The sequence below is a fragment of the Mastomys coucha genome, unplaced genomic scaffold (genome assembly GCF_008632895.1).
Source record: "Mastomys coucha isolate ucsf_1 unplaced genomic scaffold, UCSF_Mcou_1 pScaffold9, whole genome shotgun sequence".
Lineage (NCBI taxonomy): Eukaryota > Metazoa > Chordata > Mammalia > Rodentia > Muridae > Mastomys > Mastomys coucha.
In genome coordinates this window covers 125,497-146,099 of record NW_022196915.1, presented here as the reverse complement: position 1 = coordinate 146,099, position 20,603 = coordinate 125,497, and the positions used below count along the sequence as shown (strand labels likewise).

At 39.3% G+C, this 20,603-nt stretch overlaps 1 protein-coding gene across 1 annotated transcript in view; it reads left to right on the top strand.

Moving 5' to 3' along the window:
* LOC116084918 (cadherin-related family member 3-like) overlaps positions 1–20,603 on the top strand; it is a 78,628-nt gene that overhangs the window by 2,065 nt on the left and 55,960 nt on the right. Inside the window, exons 2-4 of the mRNA XM_031362212.1 lie at positions 5,450–5,646; positions 10,460–10,631; positions 13,216–13,304. Of these exons, the coding sequence (XP_031218072.1) occupies positions 5,450–5,646; positions 10,460–10,631; positions 13,216–13,304 (458 nt within the window). The remainder of the gene's footprint in view (positions 1–5,449; positions 5,647–10,459; positions 10,632–13,215; positions 13,305–20,603) is intronic.

The following is a 20,603-nucleotide window of genomic DNA, read 5'->3' as shown; positions in this document are numbered from 1 at the left end:
CCGTAAAATTGTCAGAGAAAGTACCCACAGTGTGGAAATACTGTTCTGTGCCGAGGCAGTCTCAGGTACAGAAAACAAGCTTCAAGAATAAGAGACAATTAAATATATACATATATACCAGGACCAAATTGATACAATTCAGAATTCTACCAGAATCTCAAAGAAAAAAACCTAGCATAGCTACTCTTCAAGTAACCCATAAAATAAAAACAGAAAAATTACTTCCATATTTTTTTTTGTGAAACCTGTGTTATCATAATACCAAAATCACATAAAGGCCCAACCAAAAAATAAAATTAGAGGCCAATCACTCCAATGGACATAGAGACAAAAAAAAAAAAAATCTCAATAAAATACTTGCAAACCAAATTCAAGGAAGCATCAAAAGAGATGCAGGGTGCTTCATCAAATGCAAATCAATACATGTAATTCACCACATAAATGAGTTCAAAGACAGAAATCATATGATCACCTCATTAGAGGCAAATAAGGCCTCTGTCAAAATCCAAAATCCATAGTAAAAGTCCAGAAAACTCTAGGAATACAGAGGACATAGCTCAGTATGATGAAGGCAATATAAAATAAGTCAACATCATGCTAAATGGAAAAAACATCAAAGCATTTCCACTAAAAGCAGGAATCCTACAGGGATGGTCACATTTCCCACTCCTGTTCAATATAGTAATTGATGTCTGAGCTAGACCTAACAAAAGGGAAAGAGATTAAGTGGAAACAAATAGGAAAAGCAGTCAGAGTTCCTTACTTACAGACGAGCTTATAAGTAAACAGATTTAGCACTTTCAGTTTAGTTGGTCCAGTGATTGATGCTGAGGTAAACCAGATGTTAGGAAACTTAGGAATTCCATCTCCCATTTTTTTCTTCATTCCCACTCCAAGTTACTAAGGCTCACTGGAAAGATGGATCACTCAGGAAAGAGGCATTAGGCAGATGTGTGCAAACTCCGTTTTGGATTTTATTAGTTCAGTGCGCAGGGACACAACTTCCATTTGCTGGCACCTCTACCTTGTTGCTCGATGGTGTCCTCTGGCATTGAAGTGCTAGAGAATTAATGCACCTGCACTCTGAAGAGACCCTTTCCCGACTCTTACAAGATCTGACACAAATTCTAATGGTTCAGAGTGCTCTGCAGCCATCAATGATTCATCCTCCTCCTGCCTGCACCACTTCTGCTTTCAAGTACAGGCTTTAGGTCACATTCACTCCGTCTGCTCAAGCTCCTTTCTGGAAAATTCCATTCCGGATTTTGACCAAGGATTTCCCTCTGTAAATTTCATAGCCTGATTTAAAACTTTTTCTCTATGATTAAAATATGCACCCCAGAGGTGTGTGTGTGTGCTGGCAGTGTGGGTGGGGGGGCTGATTTTGTAACACTGGAGCTCGTGACAGACAGAATGGCCCCTTTGCCCTAGCAAGAATATCTAGGTCCTAACCCCTGTACTATATATTATACTGTTTTGACACAACAAACCTTGAAGTTGTGTTTAAGCAGAAGGAAGAAGCTGTCTTGGATTAACTGTCCCACACCATCGTAAAGATTCTTAATGTGGAAGAGGACTTTAAAGCAAAGGACACTGAAAAAAAATGCAAACATTTAGAAAGATAAATCACTGATGGCTTTTATAACAGACAAGAGACTCTAGAGGCCTCTAGAGGCTTTCCTTGCCTTTTCTGGGAGGGCTAGGAAGGCCCTCTCAGTGAAACAAGCACCTGCTGCACAAACATGAAGACTTGAGTTCTGTTCTCTAGAATCCGCCTAAAGCCAGCCATGTTAGCTCCTGTTAGGAACAATCTTGACATTCCTAAACAGAGGCTGAGACACAAGAATCCTAGAAGCTAGCACTCCAACCTGCCTGGCATATGTGGCAGAAAACAGCAAAGAAACCCTGCCTCCTGTAACAAGGGAGAAGCAGGGATCTGACATCAGCGCTTATCCCCTGCCCTCCACATGTGGACTGTGGGCAAGCACTCGTATATAGACACAATAATAACAATAGTAAATAGTAATAATAATAATAGTAATAATTTTAAATCCCACAGGGTAGGCCGTGCTTTATCTGTCTGACCTCATATTTGATGCCCCTGACCCCGCTACTCTGCTCAGTCTGTTCCAACCATGTTTGCCTGCCTATTCCACATACATAGCACGGAAGCCCCAAAACGGATCCTTCCAAGACATCATCGCTCACTCATCTCCTTTATGTCTCTGATAAAGAGTCACTTTACCTGAGACTGCCTCGGCACAGAACAGTATTTCCACACTGTGGGTACTTTCTCTGACAATTTTACGGAGTGTTTGCTTTCTGCTCTACTTCCACTGAAAATACAAGCTTCAAGAATAAGAGACAGTTACTTGTTTGTTCCCTGCTGTATGCCGAGTTTCAAGAAGAGTGTCTGCCCCATAGTAGGTACCCAGTTAAGACTTAACTGAATGAGTAACAGAGTAAATAAAGATTCTTCCTTGCTAGTTACATAGATTTTATGTGACACTGAATGGGTTTGAAAGTTTGTAAGTGTGTGCCATTTAATTAGGTCAGATTTTATGGTCCAATTCTACAGGTTGGGGAATGTAGCTAGGTGCTTATTTTTGCACCTAATAATGCCTCACTGCCCATACACACACACACACACACACACACATATATATGCAACTACAACTAATATATGTACATACATATTATATGTATATGTACTACAACTAATATATGTATGTACATATACATTATATGTATGTTAGTTATAGCTGGATAATGTTTAACTGTTGGCTCTAGCTGCTTGGATGCTATGGGTTTGCTTAAATTATGTACTTCATCTTGATTTCACAGGATTGTTAGGGAGATAGTGAAGGGGGTGGGGCATCAAAGCTTATAGAATGGGAGTTGTTTATCCCAGGGCAAGGTCAAGTAGAATCCTCTGAGCCACTCATAGGAATTAGCAAGAATGGGACCCCCTGGGATATACCTTTGCTAGCCCAGAAGATTAGCATAGTGGGTGGTTTACTAAGGATGGGCAGGATCTTCCTTGAGCAGAGTGTGTGTGTGTGTGTGTGTGTGTGTGTGTGTGTGTGTGCACACCCGCCCACAGTGGCAGTGTACAGCAGTCTGCACTAGAGATTCGAGATTTGAGCTTTGAGCCTCATGTGGTCTGCACCCCTCCCCACCCCCCAGAGAGCTTGGGCCCTCGGGTGGGGGGTGGGGGGTGCAGTGCCTTTCTAGAGGAGATGGCTGCTGTTTTAGACCCAGTGTGTTTTAGATGGCCTCAGATGTACCTTGACCGCTGAGCTGCCAGATTTTTCATTTCTCTTTTGTAATGACTGTAAAAGTCTGATGCTATTTTGAGAAATACATTCAGATCCTGCAGTTTCTTGTGTCATGTCTGTTATCTTTTCTTCCCTGACACCTTGCTGACCTGTACCAGGACCCTGTTTCCCCACAGGCTGAGGGCCCAGACTGGCCAGTCTGTGATAAAACAGCAAGTATTTGGGGAGTACAACTTGGAAAGTAGCGAGACTATTGTTAGAGAATTATTAGATTAAGGGTAACCCCACAATAATTGGGCAGAGCCTAAAAATAAATCATAGTTTGAGAGTCTCATTCATTTGAAGCTAGATGGGAATAAACCTAGTTCTTTTACTTTTTGGGGATGTCCTTTGCATTATTTGCTCATAGTTACCATTATTCTCTGAAAGATCCCCCCCCCCATCATTTTCAATTGAACTTATTACTATGAAATTAGTAACTTTTGTGAGTGACATACTGTCATGTTCTCGTTTACTTTTGTTACTGTGGTAGGACTTGTACATCTTGAATAGTGTGTTAGTTGTGTGTTTCTTTTGCTCAAATCATCTTTCTTCTTTCTGGATAGACACATACAATGTTCAGGACTTCTGAGGGTTTGAGACCTTGCTTTCTTATGTGGAACTTGTGCTGAAGGTTCCAGGTTCTCTTCTTAGTCTTTTGAGAGTCCTCTATTCTCTGCGAGACCAGCATTCAAAGGGCAACACATTTCTCTGCCGCCTTCTGATGTGGTTCACTAAGTCTAGCTGCTCTGTGTGGAGTGAGCACTATTCAACACAAAGGGTGGGGACAGCACACATAGGGAACATAGAGAAGTTGGGTGTGTAGTCAGGAGGATTGTGGGAGAGATGTGGCTTCTTAGGTAGCCAGGCTTCTTATGAAATGATTGTAGGGTAGGCTGTGTCACTTGTATGAGGTGCATGGCTCTGAGTGGTCTTCAGGTGGTAGGGGCTGGTACTGAATGCTTGATGGTGTTAACTGTGTGAGGTACACAGATTGACAGAGTTCTCTGCTGGTGGCAAGAGCCCACCTGGGTGGGCAGGTGGGTAGTGCCACCTGTGAGGTGTGGCTCCATGAGGTCCTTAGGGGGTGGGCCTGAAATGGTAATGCTAAAAGGGAAGGGCAAAGGGTTTTGTTTTCAGGGTGGCAACTTAATCTTGTCATTTTCCAAGAAGTTCTGATATTCTGGTCAGACTTTGCTTTAGCTAAAGAGAAAAGTCAGTTGAAATTAAGGAAAGAAAACAAGGAAAAAAGGAAAAGGAGGAACAAGGAAGACCAGTTCAGTGAGGTGTGTAGTGGCTCTTTCTTCTGAATGCTTTGTGATTTTGAGTGTTAATTTCTCAATACTGCAGGGTGGGTGATATTCATAGAAAACAATGTCACTTTGAATGTCATTTCTATCAGCCTTTCACATGGAGTCTAATAAATAGATAGTGAGTTGTAAGATGAAATCTACAACTGCTATGACTGTGACTGGGAAATATATATTGAGAATGATGGCCAATGATCTACACAGCTTCTCTCTTAAGTAATGGTGATCAGATGCCCATGAGATTCAGACAAAGGCATTTCTTATGGAATGACAGCAGTTGCTTTCCAGCTTTGAAAGCATGGGTAGCTTGCCTAGTGTTTGTATGGCTAGAGGGAAGACAGGGACCTGAGTCATAGTATGTGTGAGATTCAAAAGTGCCCCCTTGATCAGTTCCCCCTGTCACCTTCAGAGCCACAGCTATCACTTTGTAGATAGATGCATCTCCCAAATTTGAAATTCTGAGAACTTTTGATTTTCCAACATTTTTTACTCTGATTCATAAAGTAGTTTCAACCATTTAACAACATTGAATACGAACCTGACAAATTTGGGGTTAAAATTCTAGTTCTGCCATTGCATGGCTGTGTCACATAAAGCCATTCCTGTACCTTTAACTTTCTTCAGTGCGAAACAGAACCAACAGTAGTTGTTGCAAGCTCACCTGTAACAAAAGGTCTCAGACCCTCAACAATCATTTACTATTCAGGATTCCAACAAAGAAGGTACTAAGTGAGTACTGTGCTTTTCCTCTGGGGCTTCACATATGAAAGGGGTTGGGAAGCCTTGTAGAAATCTAAAGTCTAGTTTTGTGTTTTTACTAAGGTGTTCAAGCTGCTCCAAATTTTGTTGTGGAGATTGCTGGCCCCCTCCTAGAAAATGCCTCTTACCATACACGGGCTGCCACCGTCACCATATCTCTCTCACCTCACACTTCTCTGATTGGAGATCCTGTTATCCTCAATGCCAGCCCCACAGTGCATCCTTTTCTGCTGTCCTACAGATCCTCACTTCTATGGGATGTAAGTATGGAGGCACATAGTATTAGCAGAACTCAAGTGATCTAAATGAGACTATCTTCTGTCTTACATTTTATTGCTTGTTTTGTTGTGTGTGTGTGTGTGTGTTGTTTGTTTTATGCAGTTTAGGTTGGCCTTGAACTCCTGATCTCTTTTCTTGGCCTTCTAAGTGCAGAGATTATAGGTGTGTACTAACATGCCTGGCCCTCTTGCATGCTTTTAATTAATTTAATATTTCACTCTTTGGGACTTTAGGATGTGTCAGACATTTTCAAATTCCTTAAGAATAACAAAGAGCACCTGTTTTACAGGTACTTATTGAGGGTCTCATCAGATGCAAGGTAATGCCTTACTCTCAATACATTTACTTATATGTGGGAATGCCTGTTAATTAAATAAATACACACAGAATAAAATTGTAAAGATGATCTGAGCAAGGAAATACAAGTTCTCAGATAGGTGGTATTTGGAGCCATAATGGGACAAGCAAATAACTAGCAGGTGATCGTCCTGAAATGGCCTGCTTCTGATTACTATGTAATCTGCGACAGGCTCGCCCTGATTTAGCAAGGCTGTAAGGGATTCATTTTAGGAAAGAATCCTGCTGTTAATATGCTTTTCCTGTTACTATTAAATATATATAACAATCACTAAGTAATAGCCCACCATTTTGGAGCAGATCTATGAGGATGTACTGTCTAGTAGTGATGCTACATAGAGAAATAAATGACTTTTTTTTTTTTTTGGTTTTTCGAGACAGGGTTTCTCTGTATAGCTCTTGCTGTCCTGGAACTCACTCTGTAGACCAGGCTGGCCTCGAAGTCAGAAATCCTCCTGCCTCTGCCTCCCAAGTGCTAGGATTAAAGGCATGCACCACCACCGCCTGGTGACTTCTTCTTTTTTTTTTTTTAAATACATGATTTCCTCAGACTTATTATTTCCACAATTGTGTACAATGGTACATTGCTCAGCAATGTTTAAAACCTACAGAGGCTAAAAAAGTAATGCATACACATTCAGTAGCTTGCTTCTTTCACAATAATTGTGAAAATTTATCTAGTGCATTCACACATTTTCTTCACTTTTTTGTCATATTCTTTAAAATTTATAAAATATTATAACAATAAATATGAGTATTATAAAAGTTGTTTGATATAAAACAACAATCAATTTAACAGTCTTTTTTAAATTTTTTATAATAATAGTTCAATTGGGCAGATTTGATTTTTTTTTTTAAAGATTTATTAAGTATATGTAAGTACACTGTAGCTGTCTTCAGACACTCCAGAAGGGGGTGTCAGATTTGTTACAGATGGTTGTGAGCCACCAGGTGGTTGGTGGGATTTGAACTCAGAACCTTTGGAAGAGCAGTTGGTGCTCTTAACCACTGAGCCATCTCTCCAGCCCTTAACAGTCTTATGTAGATGCTTGTCTACTGCAATACTGAAAATACATACATTTTTCTCATTAAAAATTTTAAATAATTCCAAACATATTAACTATAAATTTTAAAATAATATATCACTTCTAGTATTTTTTAAATGAACATATATACATAAAGTCTTTTTGTTTGATTGTTTTGTACTCAGTAGAGCTTAAAATCTTGGCTCTTACTGTGGTACAAGCCTAAAATAAGAACAATTTTTAGATATTGGATTTCATTGTAATAAAGCTGTACTTCAATGACCCTCGTATCACCAAAGGATTTACCTCCATCGAAGCTAAGCTGAGAGTTGACAGCTCTGCTGAGCCAAGGAATGAATTGTAGGCACGATTTTTGAATAAATGACTTCATAAGACTTAATGATGAAGCAGGCAGTGGTGGCACATGCCTTTAATTCCAGCACTTGGGAGACAGAGGCAGGCAGATTTCTGAGTTTGAGGCCAGCCTGGTCTACAGAGTGAGTTCCAGGAGAGCCAGAGCTGCACAGAGAAACCCTGTCTCATCTCAAAAAAACAAGCAAACAAACAAAAAAAAAACAAAAACAAAAAACAAAACAAAACAAAGAAAAGACTTAATGATGATCATATAACGATCCTAAAATTATATCTGTGATTATTAAGCTCTTTTACAGTAGGACTGCTACTAGATCCTTTTCTGATAGTCAAAACTGCAACGAGAACTCTGCCTTTCTCCCAAGTGTCACCAGTTAATTGTTCTTAGATAGCAACCAGACTTTCTCCTACTCAGAGCACATTTCAAGAGGTTGTAAAACAATTAATCAAAGGTCATAAAAAGTAAACTAACAATTTATTATAGGTGCTAGGACAGAAGATAAAATATTGACTCGGTTTATCTATACAAAACCTCACTAATAACTTAGTTTTAAACCACCAGTGAACTTGTGGAGCTGAGACAGGTGATGGATCTTTAGCCAGATAATTACTCCTAATGGAAATGCATGTAAACATTCTCTGTTGTAAATTTCTATTTCAGTTTATGATTTGATTTTTTGTGTGAACTTGTGAAGAACTTTGTAACATGTAATCATGTATTCTGAAAGATGTATAAGTACTGAGGACAAAGCGAGGAGAGGAAGATAGAGCATATGGAAAAGAATTTTTCCTTTTCCCCTTGCCTAGAGGAATTTTTCCCTTACTAGACTCTTTTCCCTTCCCCACTTAGGATCTTTCTGCTTTTCCCCTTAGATAGCTTTCATAGGAAATTTTTTCCAACTTAGTAATAAACTCTATAATCACTTCTCTAAGTGTCCCCTTTTCGTCCTGCAACTTTCAACTATCAGGTTGAAAGTTAGAGCAGTACACTTCCTGCTGAGATAGAACCAAGGCCATATTGCTTAATCCTCTGCTGTTAGACTACAGGTGTTAATCACCTAAGCCAGCAGTCTTTTATGCTCAGAGAGAGCAAGAAAGTTTTTAGGACTTTTTAGAAGTTATCATCAGCATTCAGTACAGTTAGAGAGCTAGAAAGCCCTGAGATCCTTAGACTTTAAAGCCATCACCAGAGTCCTACTCTGTGACTCCACCTCTACCCTCTCTGGGCTGGGAGGCACCCAGCAGGTAGGAGTCCAAACAAAGGCAGGTCATCTACTCAGGGTTCTCTGAAGTAGCTTTATGTGAAAAGCTGTCTGCAGGCTGAACTGGAATTGAGTAAAAGAAGGAGAAATCATTCCAGGTCATGTGTAAAGGCCCTGTAGAAAGAAGGATCTTGAAAAGAAGGGACCAGATTTGAACAGGGTATGTGCTGAGAAATCTGACTGCAACAGAGATGAAGGAGAGAGCTTGTGGAATCTGGGAGATTTGTTGGAAAGAGCTACTTATTAGCTAGTTCTAAATAAGCTAATTCTCCTACTGGGTTCCCTATGATCCGCATTACTCAAATATACTGTAAAGCTATTGCATGCTTGACATTCACCTGGTCTTTCTGCATTGGCTCCCTGGGACCCAAAAGAGGACTCAACTTGGTGCAATAACATCTTCAGGGCAACACAGTTGAACTGCCCTAGACTTGTTTGGCTTCAGGCTGTGGTTATCTCTTGTGTCCCTCAAACCTCAAACCTCTAAAAGCAGTGAGTAGAAGAAGCATATTTCATCAGAACAAAAAGAAAGCCAGAGGATAAGCTTGAGCCCATGTGTACATTTAAAGACTTAAATCTACTCATAAGCTATTAGCTGAAGAAAGTCACATGTCCAAGCCACAGGAACTGCAAAGTCAAATGGTAAGCATCAGAAACATGGAAACTGCAGAGTATGGCAGAAAAGAAATATGATCTGTTAATGCTTTAACAAGACCACTCTAGCTACTGTGGGCACATACTCTAGAGGGACAAGGGAGGTATTTAATAGGACCTAGGATATCCGTACCAAGCCGTGGGATTGTCAGCTCTTCAAATTTGCTTCCATTGTGAATTTGGTATACAGCACTGTCTTGTACTTATTCTCTGTTCAGCTTCTACTACAAGCCCAGCTAGCAAAATTCTGCTGAGACTCTGTAGGTGCAGCTTTTCTGATCACGCAGTAAACTGACAAGCCTGCTTTTCCTCTGTGCCTCCTCTGCTTATGAGCCCTATGAACCTAGGTAATAGCTTACTTTTCTATATTTCTGTTCTGTTTCCTGCAAAATGAGATAAATGGTAACCATGTTACCTCACTTGTGTGACAAAACAATTCTGTGAGATAATGCATGTCAAGTTCCATGTTGCTGTGTAGGCCATAATAAATAGTTGATACTTAGTATTTGTCTATAATAAACATGTTTATAATTCAATACCAAGCTAGGTTATAAATATTAAAGACACAATAAATGAGGCCACATTATTAAAATGATATCCTTACCAGATGTGGAAGTATATACCTTTAATCCCAGTACTAAGAGCTGAGGGTGTAGAATCATGAGTTTGAACAAGTTTAGAGTACATGTCTCAAAACAAAACCAAATTGTCAGTTGTGGTAGCTCACAGTTATAATCCTAGAACTTGAGAGTTTGTGACAGAAGGATTGCTATGAATTTAAATCCATCTTACAAATTGAGATCTACCTGGGTGTTAGTATGAGACATGGTCTCATAACCAACTAATGAATTAAAACAAAACAGAACAAACCCAAACCAAATAAATAAACAAGTAAAAAGTATAAACTAGTGATAAATAGCATTAAAAGCAGTTTTATTATGAGATAACATCATAGCATGAAAAATACCTGTAAGTGAAGACACACTTTAATTATTGTACAATAAGAAAAGGCATGCTTTGTTTGATTTAGGGCTTTTCATGTATATCTTTATCCTTTCTTTTTCGATATGTATATGAAGTCAACCATCTGACCCTCCATTGTTGTGTCCTTTTTACCATTTTAGTTAATTATCACTGGAGTACCCAAGCTGGACTTTGAGGTGGTAGTACTCTATTCCTTGACAATATATGCCAAAGACAACTACGGCGCAACAGCATCTCAGACCATTTTTGTCCAGATCGAAGATGTGAATGAGCCTCCTGTTTTCATTGGGTCACTTGCCCAGAAAAATCAAGGTACCAAAGGTCTGTTTTGGGGAAAGGAAGTCCTGAGGACACAGGCGTAGGCCCTGTGCCCTATGTCTTATGTGTTTTCATAGTGCTTTGGCTACAAGGTTAAAGGAGAATGATTCTTAACAACACTTGGGCTGGTGTAATGGCTCAGTAGCTAAATGGATTTGTAATGCAAGCCTGATGACCAAAGTGTGACCCCTGAAACCCACAGTAAAAGTAGAGAACTAACTCCTGAAAGTTGTCCCTGGAACACCATACATGTTATGACATATGCATGGACCCCTACACACACACACACACACACACACACACAAGCACACACACACATGCACACACACATATATACACACACATGCACACACACATATATACACACACATGCACACACACATATATACACACACACACACAAGCGCTGATATGTATTAGGTCCTGACTATGTATAGGTATCATCCTAAAATCTTTAAGTGGATTGCTTGTTTAACATTCACAGCACTGGAGGGGAAGTTCTTTTAGTCCCTTAGTCCCACTGTACAGAAAATAGACGGAAGTAATTTTCTCAGTATTGAAAATGATGCATTTTTACCACAGTGTACTAAAATCAATCTCTTAAATGTGTCTACTTGTTAAACTAGAAGCTTCCTGTGACCTGTGATGAGATATCTTTTGTCATTCTTTCTCCCACCTTGTAAGTGGCTTTTTGCCTCACTCTTGACTCTCTTTCTCATTCTATGGAGTCAAATACTTAATTCTTACTTGTGGAGGAATCTGTAATGTTCAGCTAAAACAAAATAGTTCAGATGTAGTTCTGGCTATTAACTGGACTGGCTTACTTGTTTTGTGTGAACCTCAGCCCCTCCATTGATATGTCTTAGAAGGAGACTTCCCCACAGATTCATGTGCTTCAGCAATAGTCCCCAGCTGGTGGCTCTGGTTCTGGAGGTCACGAAGGACCTTGGGGAGGTGGAGCCTTGCTTGAGGAGGCAGAACACTTGAGGGTGGGTCTTAAGGCTTACCCCTCTGTTTCCTGTTAGTGGAGAAGTGAGGAAGTGAAGTGTTCTTCCTGCACACATCCATTGCTATGGAGCCTCCTGTCCTCATCCCTCCTTTCCAGAATAGACTGTTTCCCATCACATGATCAGCCCAAACAAATCCATCCTCCTTATGTAGCTTGTTGTCAGGAATTTACTCATAGCAAAAAGAAAAGTGACTAACAAAATCACCGATTCAATTGAGATGTCAGTCTTATCTTGATGAATGTCTTAGTTAGGGCTACTATTGCTGTGATAAAACACTAGGACCAAAAAGCAAGTTGGGGAGGAAATAATTTATTTGGCTTATCCTTCTGCATTGTAGTCTATCATTGAAGGAAGCCTGGACAAGATCTCAAGCAGGGCAGGAACCTGATGCAGGAGCTGATGCAGAGGCCATGGAGGGGTGCTGCTTACTGGCTTGTTTCCAATGGCTTGCACATCCTGATTTCTTATAGAACCGAGGACACCAGTCCAGGGATAGAGCTACCTACAATGGTCTGGGTCCTCCCCCATCAATCACTCATTAAGAAAATTCCCTACATCAGGACTTATGGAGACATCTTCTCAATTGAGGTCCCCTCCTCAACATAAAACTATACAGCCCAATGCATACAATGTTTAGAAGTGCCAAATAATCTATGCACACAATCACTGCTCCAGAGATGTTAATGTTTCTTCTTTCTCTTCCCCAAACATTTGATGAAGCCTTGCATAGATTCAAGGTCAAATCATGCTCTTTTGACTTCTCAAACAGCAAGTCAACTGTCAGACTGCTTGTGGGTAAATCCACAAGAGTTGTGTGTTAAAATGTAGGACTGTGTGGAGACAGTCTAAATAGGCCTTGATGGCCTTTTTAGCATCTAGAAGTACCACTTTCTTTACAATGGGGCAGCAATACGAATGCTGTTCCCTTCTGGATTCAAGGGTCTCACACTTCTCAGCTTTACTAATTCCCCCCAAAGACTTGTAAGTTTGAACCTTGTAGTTATTATGACTTTCTTAGAACATGTAGTGCAAGTGTGAGGCCATGGTTGCAGCTTCTAGCAAAGTCTCAACATATATGGGACTAGGGAAAACATAAATACTGAAACAATGTTCATGTAGTGCCTCAATAACATTGGAATTGTTAGTGAATTTTAAATCTCAGTAGAACTAGAATGATACAAACCATCAATGATGTTAAGTGCTTAGCTATCAATAAGTACTAAAATTGTTTACTGTTGCTATTATTTAAAATGATAAATCTCCTTCCTGTATGCGTGACTGATGATAGATGATAACAATGTTGTCTATCATTATTATTGCTACTACTAGCTTCACTGAAATCACTGTATGAAACATCTGTACTGAATAAGTACAGGTCTTAAAGACATTTATTATAATGAATTAATTATATATAATAATGGGTTTCATTATAAGAGGTCATAGTTGTACATGACATATTTTGATCATCTCCACCCCCTCTTATGCTTTAGTCACACACTGAATGAGTTGCTTTGAGTTGGTATTAGTGAGACCCATAGACTCACATCTATTGTACTTTTTTTGGGCAGTTACTGAGATTTACATCACAGAGGACACTGCCCCTGGCACCATCATTTACAGAGCAGCAGCCAAGGACCCAGAGGGTACTGTGTTGGAGGTAATCTGTCTTTTGGAATAAAGAATATCAATGCTTGGTAGTTTATATGTGCTTACATTTAAATACAAAGGCATAAAACAAACAAGTTATTATACTCTCCTATCAAGTCCAAAATGTACTTTTGCCTTAATTATCAGGATATTTCAGGTGAAAATTTAAAATTGAATTGAATTTCTAGGTAGTTGTTTCCATTCTAGTGCATCCAGTTCTGTGTAGGCAGACAGCCTACCTCTAAGGTACTTTTAAAGAAAAGATGTTGAGATATTTCATTTCATTGTTTAGGGTTCTTGGCTGTATATATGATAGAGAAACAAACCCAGCATTTTGAGATTAATGTGTAGTTCAAAATGTTAGGTCTTGTCCTCAGGCCTCATAATATCCTAGAGGGGAGAGAAATTTGGAATCGAAAGGCTTCAGTTTTCTGTCTGACATCACTGTTGGAGGTTACTTACCCATCTGATTTGTTATTTTAGCTGTGGAATTGTGGCATTGCGACATGACTGCTTTATCTTCTCTTGTATGGCTCTCCCATTATAATCAAACACCACAAAGAATGTGAAAGTAGTTTAAAAATGTGAAACATTTTGTAAATGGCAGGATTTATAATACTGTTTTAATTTTTGAAGTCATATGAAAAGATTATGACACCAAGCCAGGATGTTTTTGACTAATGGGTCTATAGGTAAGAATATCATATTTTAAAAATTTTATGTTGTATCACTTTTCCAAACTGGCTGAAAAAATGAGAGGCTTGTTCATGTTGCTATTGTATTTTTGAAATTTGCGAGTGACTGGATTCTTCCCCAAGGCAGTTGAGTTTTACAAAGTTGTATTTATGCAGTAGATGGCCACTCACATCTGGGATAGTGTCCCATGCCTTTTAAATTACAATGGAATGCTATAGTTGCTGTCGAGGTCCCCCATGTACATTTGTCTCTTCCTCCTCCCAAACACAATGCCACCTCCAGGATGGGACTGGAAAGGTCACAGTTTCCTCTGCAACATGCAATTAAGCAACCTAATCATGCATATTGCTCCAAATGAACACATTCCAGATTATAGTATTAAATCCAGTACCTAGCAACTGTGCCACACAAAAATCAGATAGCACACAGCAATTGCTTCCTTGGGGTTCTTCATGATAGCTCACCCACAATGTTGACATTTTAGTATGGAAAATATGTGACAGCCCAATGGGTTTTAGTTGTGACTCTAACATGCAATCTAAATGTCTTACTAGCCAATTAACACAAGTAATTCACTTCAAATGATGCACTACAGTAGCTTGCTCATACCGATTAAACACTTCTGGCCCTGTCCCTATACTTTTCTCAGAAGAGAATTGGTTTTGGGGACCCATTTGGAAGACCTATGTGATGTTCTTTGTGAATTTTACCAAACACGGACTGACATTTCAGTAGTGACATAGGCTGTGGAAACTTCTATTTAGATACACTCCTACACACATCCTTGACACACTAGACTAGACCAGATGTGTTATTTCAATACTATGGCTGAATAGCCTGCTTCATTTGCCAGAACCTTTATATTGACTCAGAGATAAACTGGCCCTGATGAGGAGAAGAGTTTGCTATTCTTCTGAGGCCTTACCAATAATGATGATGACATTAGTAACTATCATGATAGGCATATATTTATATGACCTAATCCCCATGGTATCATTAAAGGAGACACTGTCATTTTCTATGCTATAACTTAATGAATCAATAGCAAAAGCACCATGTCTTTAATTTATAGGCAAGGGCATCTGCTTAACAGGAAGTTCTAGAATTAATTCAAATCCATGTCCACTTGTCTCTAAGTCTTGTTTCTTAGACCACTAACAGTTCCCAAAGTGTATTTCTTTTTTTATTGATTATTTTACTTATTTACATTTCAAATGTTATTCCCCTTCCCAGTTTCCTCTCTGCAAACCCTCTACCCTTTCCTCCCTCCCTCTGCTTCTATGAGGGTGCTCCCCCACCCATCCACTCCCATTCAACATTCCCCTATGCTGGGGCATTGAGCCTTCACAGGACCATGGGCCTCCCCTCCCATTGATGCTAGATAAGTCAATCTTCTGCTACATATGCAGCTGGAGCCATGGGTCCCTCTATGTGTACTCCTTGATTGGTGGTTTAGTCCTTGGGAACTCTGGGGGGTCTGGTTGTTTGATGCTGTTGTTCTTCCTATGGGGTTGCAAACCTCTTCAGCTCTTTCAGTCCTTCACCTAACTCCTCCATTGGAGTCCCAATGCTAAGTCTGATGGTTGGCTGCAAGCATCTGCATCTGTATTGGTCAGGCTCTGGCAGAGCCTCTCAGGAGACAGCTACACCAGGCTCCTGTCAGCAAGCACTTCTTGGCATTAGCAATAGTGTCTGGGTTTGGTGTCTGCATATGGGATAGATCCCCAGGGGAGGCAGTCTCTGGATGGCCTTTTCTTCAGTCTCTGCTGCACACTTTGTCTCTGTATTTTCTTTAGACAGGAGCGATTCTGTTTTGAGCAATTGTTTTGAGATGAGTGGGTGGTCCCATCTCTCAACTGGGGGCTGTGCCTAACCTCTGGATATGGTCTGTATAGGTTCTTTCTCTCCTTTGTTTGGTATTTCAGCTAATGTCATCCCCATTGGGTCCTAGGAGCCTCTTCCTTTCCTGGAATCTCAGACTTTCTGGTTGCTATCCCCAGTTCCCCATCCCCCATTGCTACACACCTCTGTTCAATTTCCTGACCCTCTGTACATCTCCCCTGTCTCCTCTCACACCTGATCCTGTCCTCCTTTCCCTTCCTCTCCTCTCTCCTTCCCAAATATCTCCCTTCTTCCCTACCTCCTATGATTATTTTGTTCTTTCTTCTAAGTACTACTGAAGCATCCACACCCAAAGGGTATTTCATAATGTTTGAGTTCTATCACATGAACCATGAAAGGAATAAAAGATCATATGACCTCAGGATCTTAGTGATGTTAACTACATTTTTTAAAAATTCACAATGTACAGTGTATAAAATGTTCACAAGAATTGTTTAATAGAGGTCTGTTTGTTTAATAAGTCTTGTTTTAACCATTTGTCCATGGTACTTACAAATGTATCATGTGTTATTATGCTGTGTAATGTTTAGCTAGCACTTCACAGAGTAGACAGTTTATATTTTGTCTTACTCTAAAAGCAGACATAATGTGACCTGTCACTGGCGTTGTTATAATGATGAAAGGTGAAATTTGGGTAAGGCTATTGCTTGTGGACTAAAAGTTAATTCAGTAAGGCTGCATTTCATCCACATTCAGACACACCTGAACTCCAGGCCTTGACTTCTTCCTGCATCTCCATCCTTGCCTAGGTTATATAGATTAAGGATAGCTGACATTGTGGTGCAGGAGATATCCTCCAACACAGAAAACATTGGACTACTCAACTTTATAATAAGGAAATCTGACCACCACCATCACCACTACCAACAACAAAATCAATATTTTTCTTGGGGTCATCTGGGCAAACTGCTATCCTAAGACCCTGAGGGACTAGGAAATCCAGAATATCATAGCTTAGCTCAGCCTACCTACTTTAAAAGGCCAGAGCCTTCTAGGTCAACTCATGAATTATTAGAGGATGAGTGAATTATAGAGTGAAAAACTGTGAAGAGTTTTGGCAGGAACATGTTTTCATAGATTTTAAATCAAGGGCTCCCCCAGATTGTCACAGTGGATACTAAGAAAGAGCATCTTAGGTGTTCAGCAGAGAAAAGAGAATTACCTTACAAACAAAAAACAAAAAGCTCAAGCCTTTGTCCATACAAAGCTTATCTTTCCAGATGAAAGAAGGGAGATTTTGTTGGAGTTTTCCTGTTTGAAACATGTATACATATTTACATATGTTTATGTATACACATGCATGTATATACACACACTTCTAGACATAAGCTTCAAAAAGCAAAACACAAAAATATGATGGTGTTGAAGAGATCCCTCACCACATCTATAGAACAATGAAGATAAAATTTACAGCCAACTTCTCACTTAAAAACATACAAATAGTGTTGCTGCCGCAGCAGGAGGCTGTGTGGATGCTCATGGTCCATGCTGCTGCTGGAAGCCATATTGAAATCTATGTTCCTTGAAGCCACCAGAGTCCGTGTTGATGTTTGTGGTCTGTGCTGCTGCTGGAAACCATGTTGATACTTATATCAATATATCTATATTCATGTCTATAATCTGTGCTACCACCCAAAACCATGGTCCATACTGACTTCAGCTGCTATGGGCGAGGACGTTTCCTTTGCAGTTAGTTTGATGACTCATAACTGAGAATGAAAGACAACAAAGGCTTCTGTGACATCCCCCCCGGCCCCCCAGCAAACCAGTGCAAACAGGAAGCTATTGAAGAGAGTCCTTAAAAGCTGTTAAAGATGCTGAAGTGTGGTTCTTCACAGTTGATGGCTTGGAAAAGGGTACCAGGGTTCTTTAAGGGCTGGCTGGTGGGAGTTTGACCATGCTCCGGTGAATAGATGGGCAACAGAAACTGGACTTTGTGGGTTTCTTTCTTGAGGAGAGGGGAGCAAAAGTGTGAAAGGGTAGATGGGGAGAATGGGAAACAAGTGTGACTGGTGTGCATGGTATAAAATTTCCAAATAATTAATAAAAATATTATGCTGAGGAAAAAATTAAAAATAAAATCATGCAAGGAAAGTCTAAAATGAAGTATTTTAAGAGTTTTAAGGCAAGAACAGGACAAACAAGAGATTTATATCCAGTGAAATTATATCAAAAATACCTTAAAATATACTTATATAAAATACACTTACTATAAATCATGTATCTATATTAATTTTTAAAAAAATTAGAAAGAATTTCTCAAAACTAACAAAAGCAGATGTTCACTGCTCACACACCTACCTTTTGTAAAGTGCTAAAACATTTTCATACACAGAAGCTCATCAGGAGGAGAGAAATGACAGACTTCAGAAACACGGATCTGTGTAAAGAAGGCCACAAGAGAAGAAAGAAGTGAAAAGTATAAGTATTTCTCATTGACAAAAAAGATAAGTTTAATAGTGACAAGGCATCAGGACTTGGAGCATATGGAAAATAAAATGAAAGATGATAGATATCCTATCTTGTAGGGGGAAGAAATATGAGTGCGCAGTTACGTTGCCTGAACCACCTATAAAATGATACAGAATTATTTATAGCTACATGATAGAGTATTTGAATGTATCCTGGAAACTCAGAGAAAACAAATGAAAAATGTTGCAACTGATATACTATGGGAGAAAATAAAGTAATGGAAAATACTCAGTGAGAGCAATAAAGAAGGAAGAAGAGCAAATATAACTCATGGAAAACAATTATGACAATTTTAGATATTAATTAAAGTTACATAAAAATGAAAAGAGATTGACAGGGTGAATTAAGAAGAATAAGGGCTCAACTATATGGTGTCTACATGAGGCATGTTTTATGTATTAAAAGCTCACGCTGGTTAAAAGAAAAGGCTAGAGAAAAGACATACCTTCCTAACACACACTCAGATGAAGATGGAGATGCTTAACCAAAGTTGCCATGCAACTAAGCCATGTTCATTAGAACAAGACAAGGAAGTCTTGATTTCATCATAGGATGATTAAAAATTGCCATAGAGATCCATCCTCTCTTCATGTATCACAGCCACAAGGCTGGGGACAACAGATGGTCATGGCTGTTGGCTGTCACTTGAGACTGACGCTACCCCTCTCTGTGGAGATGGAGATTATCTAGCTGCCTCACTGGTTTTCCTCAGGTGTACCCTAACACTCTATATCACACACCCTCCTTACCACACAAACCTCCCACCTCAGCCCAGGAGACCTTATCTTTCCTAGCAATGTGATACTGGTAGTATTGGTGTTTGGGATTGGCATGTACCTTCTTTGGTTATTAAATCAAAAGTTAGTTTGAAAGTGTGAGCATACTGTCTCAATTTCATTTCACTTAAACTTTTTTTAGAACTATAAAAATGGTGTGGAATAAGAAGGGTGAGAGAGAATACCCTACTCAACATTTATTGGGCCTTTGCCCTTCTTAATGGTGAAATAAATTTATGATCCAAAGGAGAACTGTCTGAGTAATGTATCCTGCCTTGTGTGTTTATAGAAACAGTCAATGAGATTTGGGTGAAAATAGGTCCATGTTCTCAGATGGTAAGGGCAGAGAGTGAGTGGAGGGTAGAAAGAATGACATTGGCATTTGATGGGACTTTTTTTTGTAGTAAGTTTAAACTAATTCAAGGTATCCAGGTTGAGTGACAAATCTCAGAACACACACACACACACACACACATACACACACACACACACAAACACATACATACATATATATATATATATATTAAACACACACATTGAGTATATGATTGTATTCTATATATGCTTTTATTTTCTTTCCACTATTAGGAAGTAGTTTGCTATAATCACTTACTGGAGAGACTCTAAAGTCTCAAATAAGCAAAACTCTCTGGAAATTTCATTATAGGCATTGAAAGTCACCCCATATGTGGTTGCTAAATGCCTCCTATAGCTTTATTACTTTTGCCTCTTTGCTAAATGTGATGACTCAATGTAGCCTGCAGATTATATGTGGAAATAAACAATATTTTCTGTTCAGTCAAGTGTATTGACTGAAAGCTGACAATGATCAGATTTTTATGGGGAAGTGATATTTGGAAATTCTAAGGGGCATAATTAGTGATAGAATCATCAAAAGACTCAACAATTACACTGTAGCCAAGCATTTAATTATGGGGTTGAAGATTTTAATTACATACTTCTCTTTTATAACACAGCTGTAAAACAAACATTAAAGGGGAGAAAAATATGAGTCTGTTGCATTAGAAACTAGAATATGTAAATTTTTGCTTTACAATTCTGCTTCGAATGGATTGTTCTAAAGTATAATGATTTTGGAAAAAGAGAGGGCCATATCCTTTGAATAGCATCTACATTTTCAGTTTTTCTGTTTCACTAATAGAGGAAAACATACATCAAATAGGTCAAATGTAGTCAACTGTTGGAAGTATGAGGCCATGTCATTTCCATTCATACATTTCAGTCAAAATTAGTAAATGAGTTAGTTTCTTTCTTACATGGGGGGACTTGTGGTTCAAGATAGCTGCAACCAACTGCAGGTGTTGCTAGCTGGAATGGAAGTCTGACATACTAAGACCATATGTCTCCCATTGAGTTTGGATCTGTTTTCGATGCTCTGGTAGTAGGCCTGAAGATAGGCAATTAGGATCTTCTCAGGGTTAGACTTCACCAGTCCAGCAGTA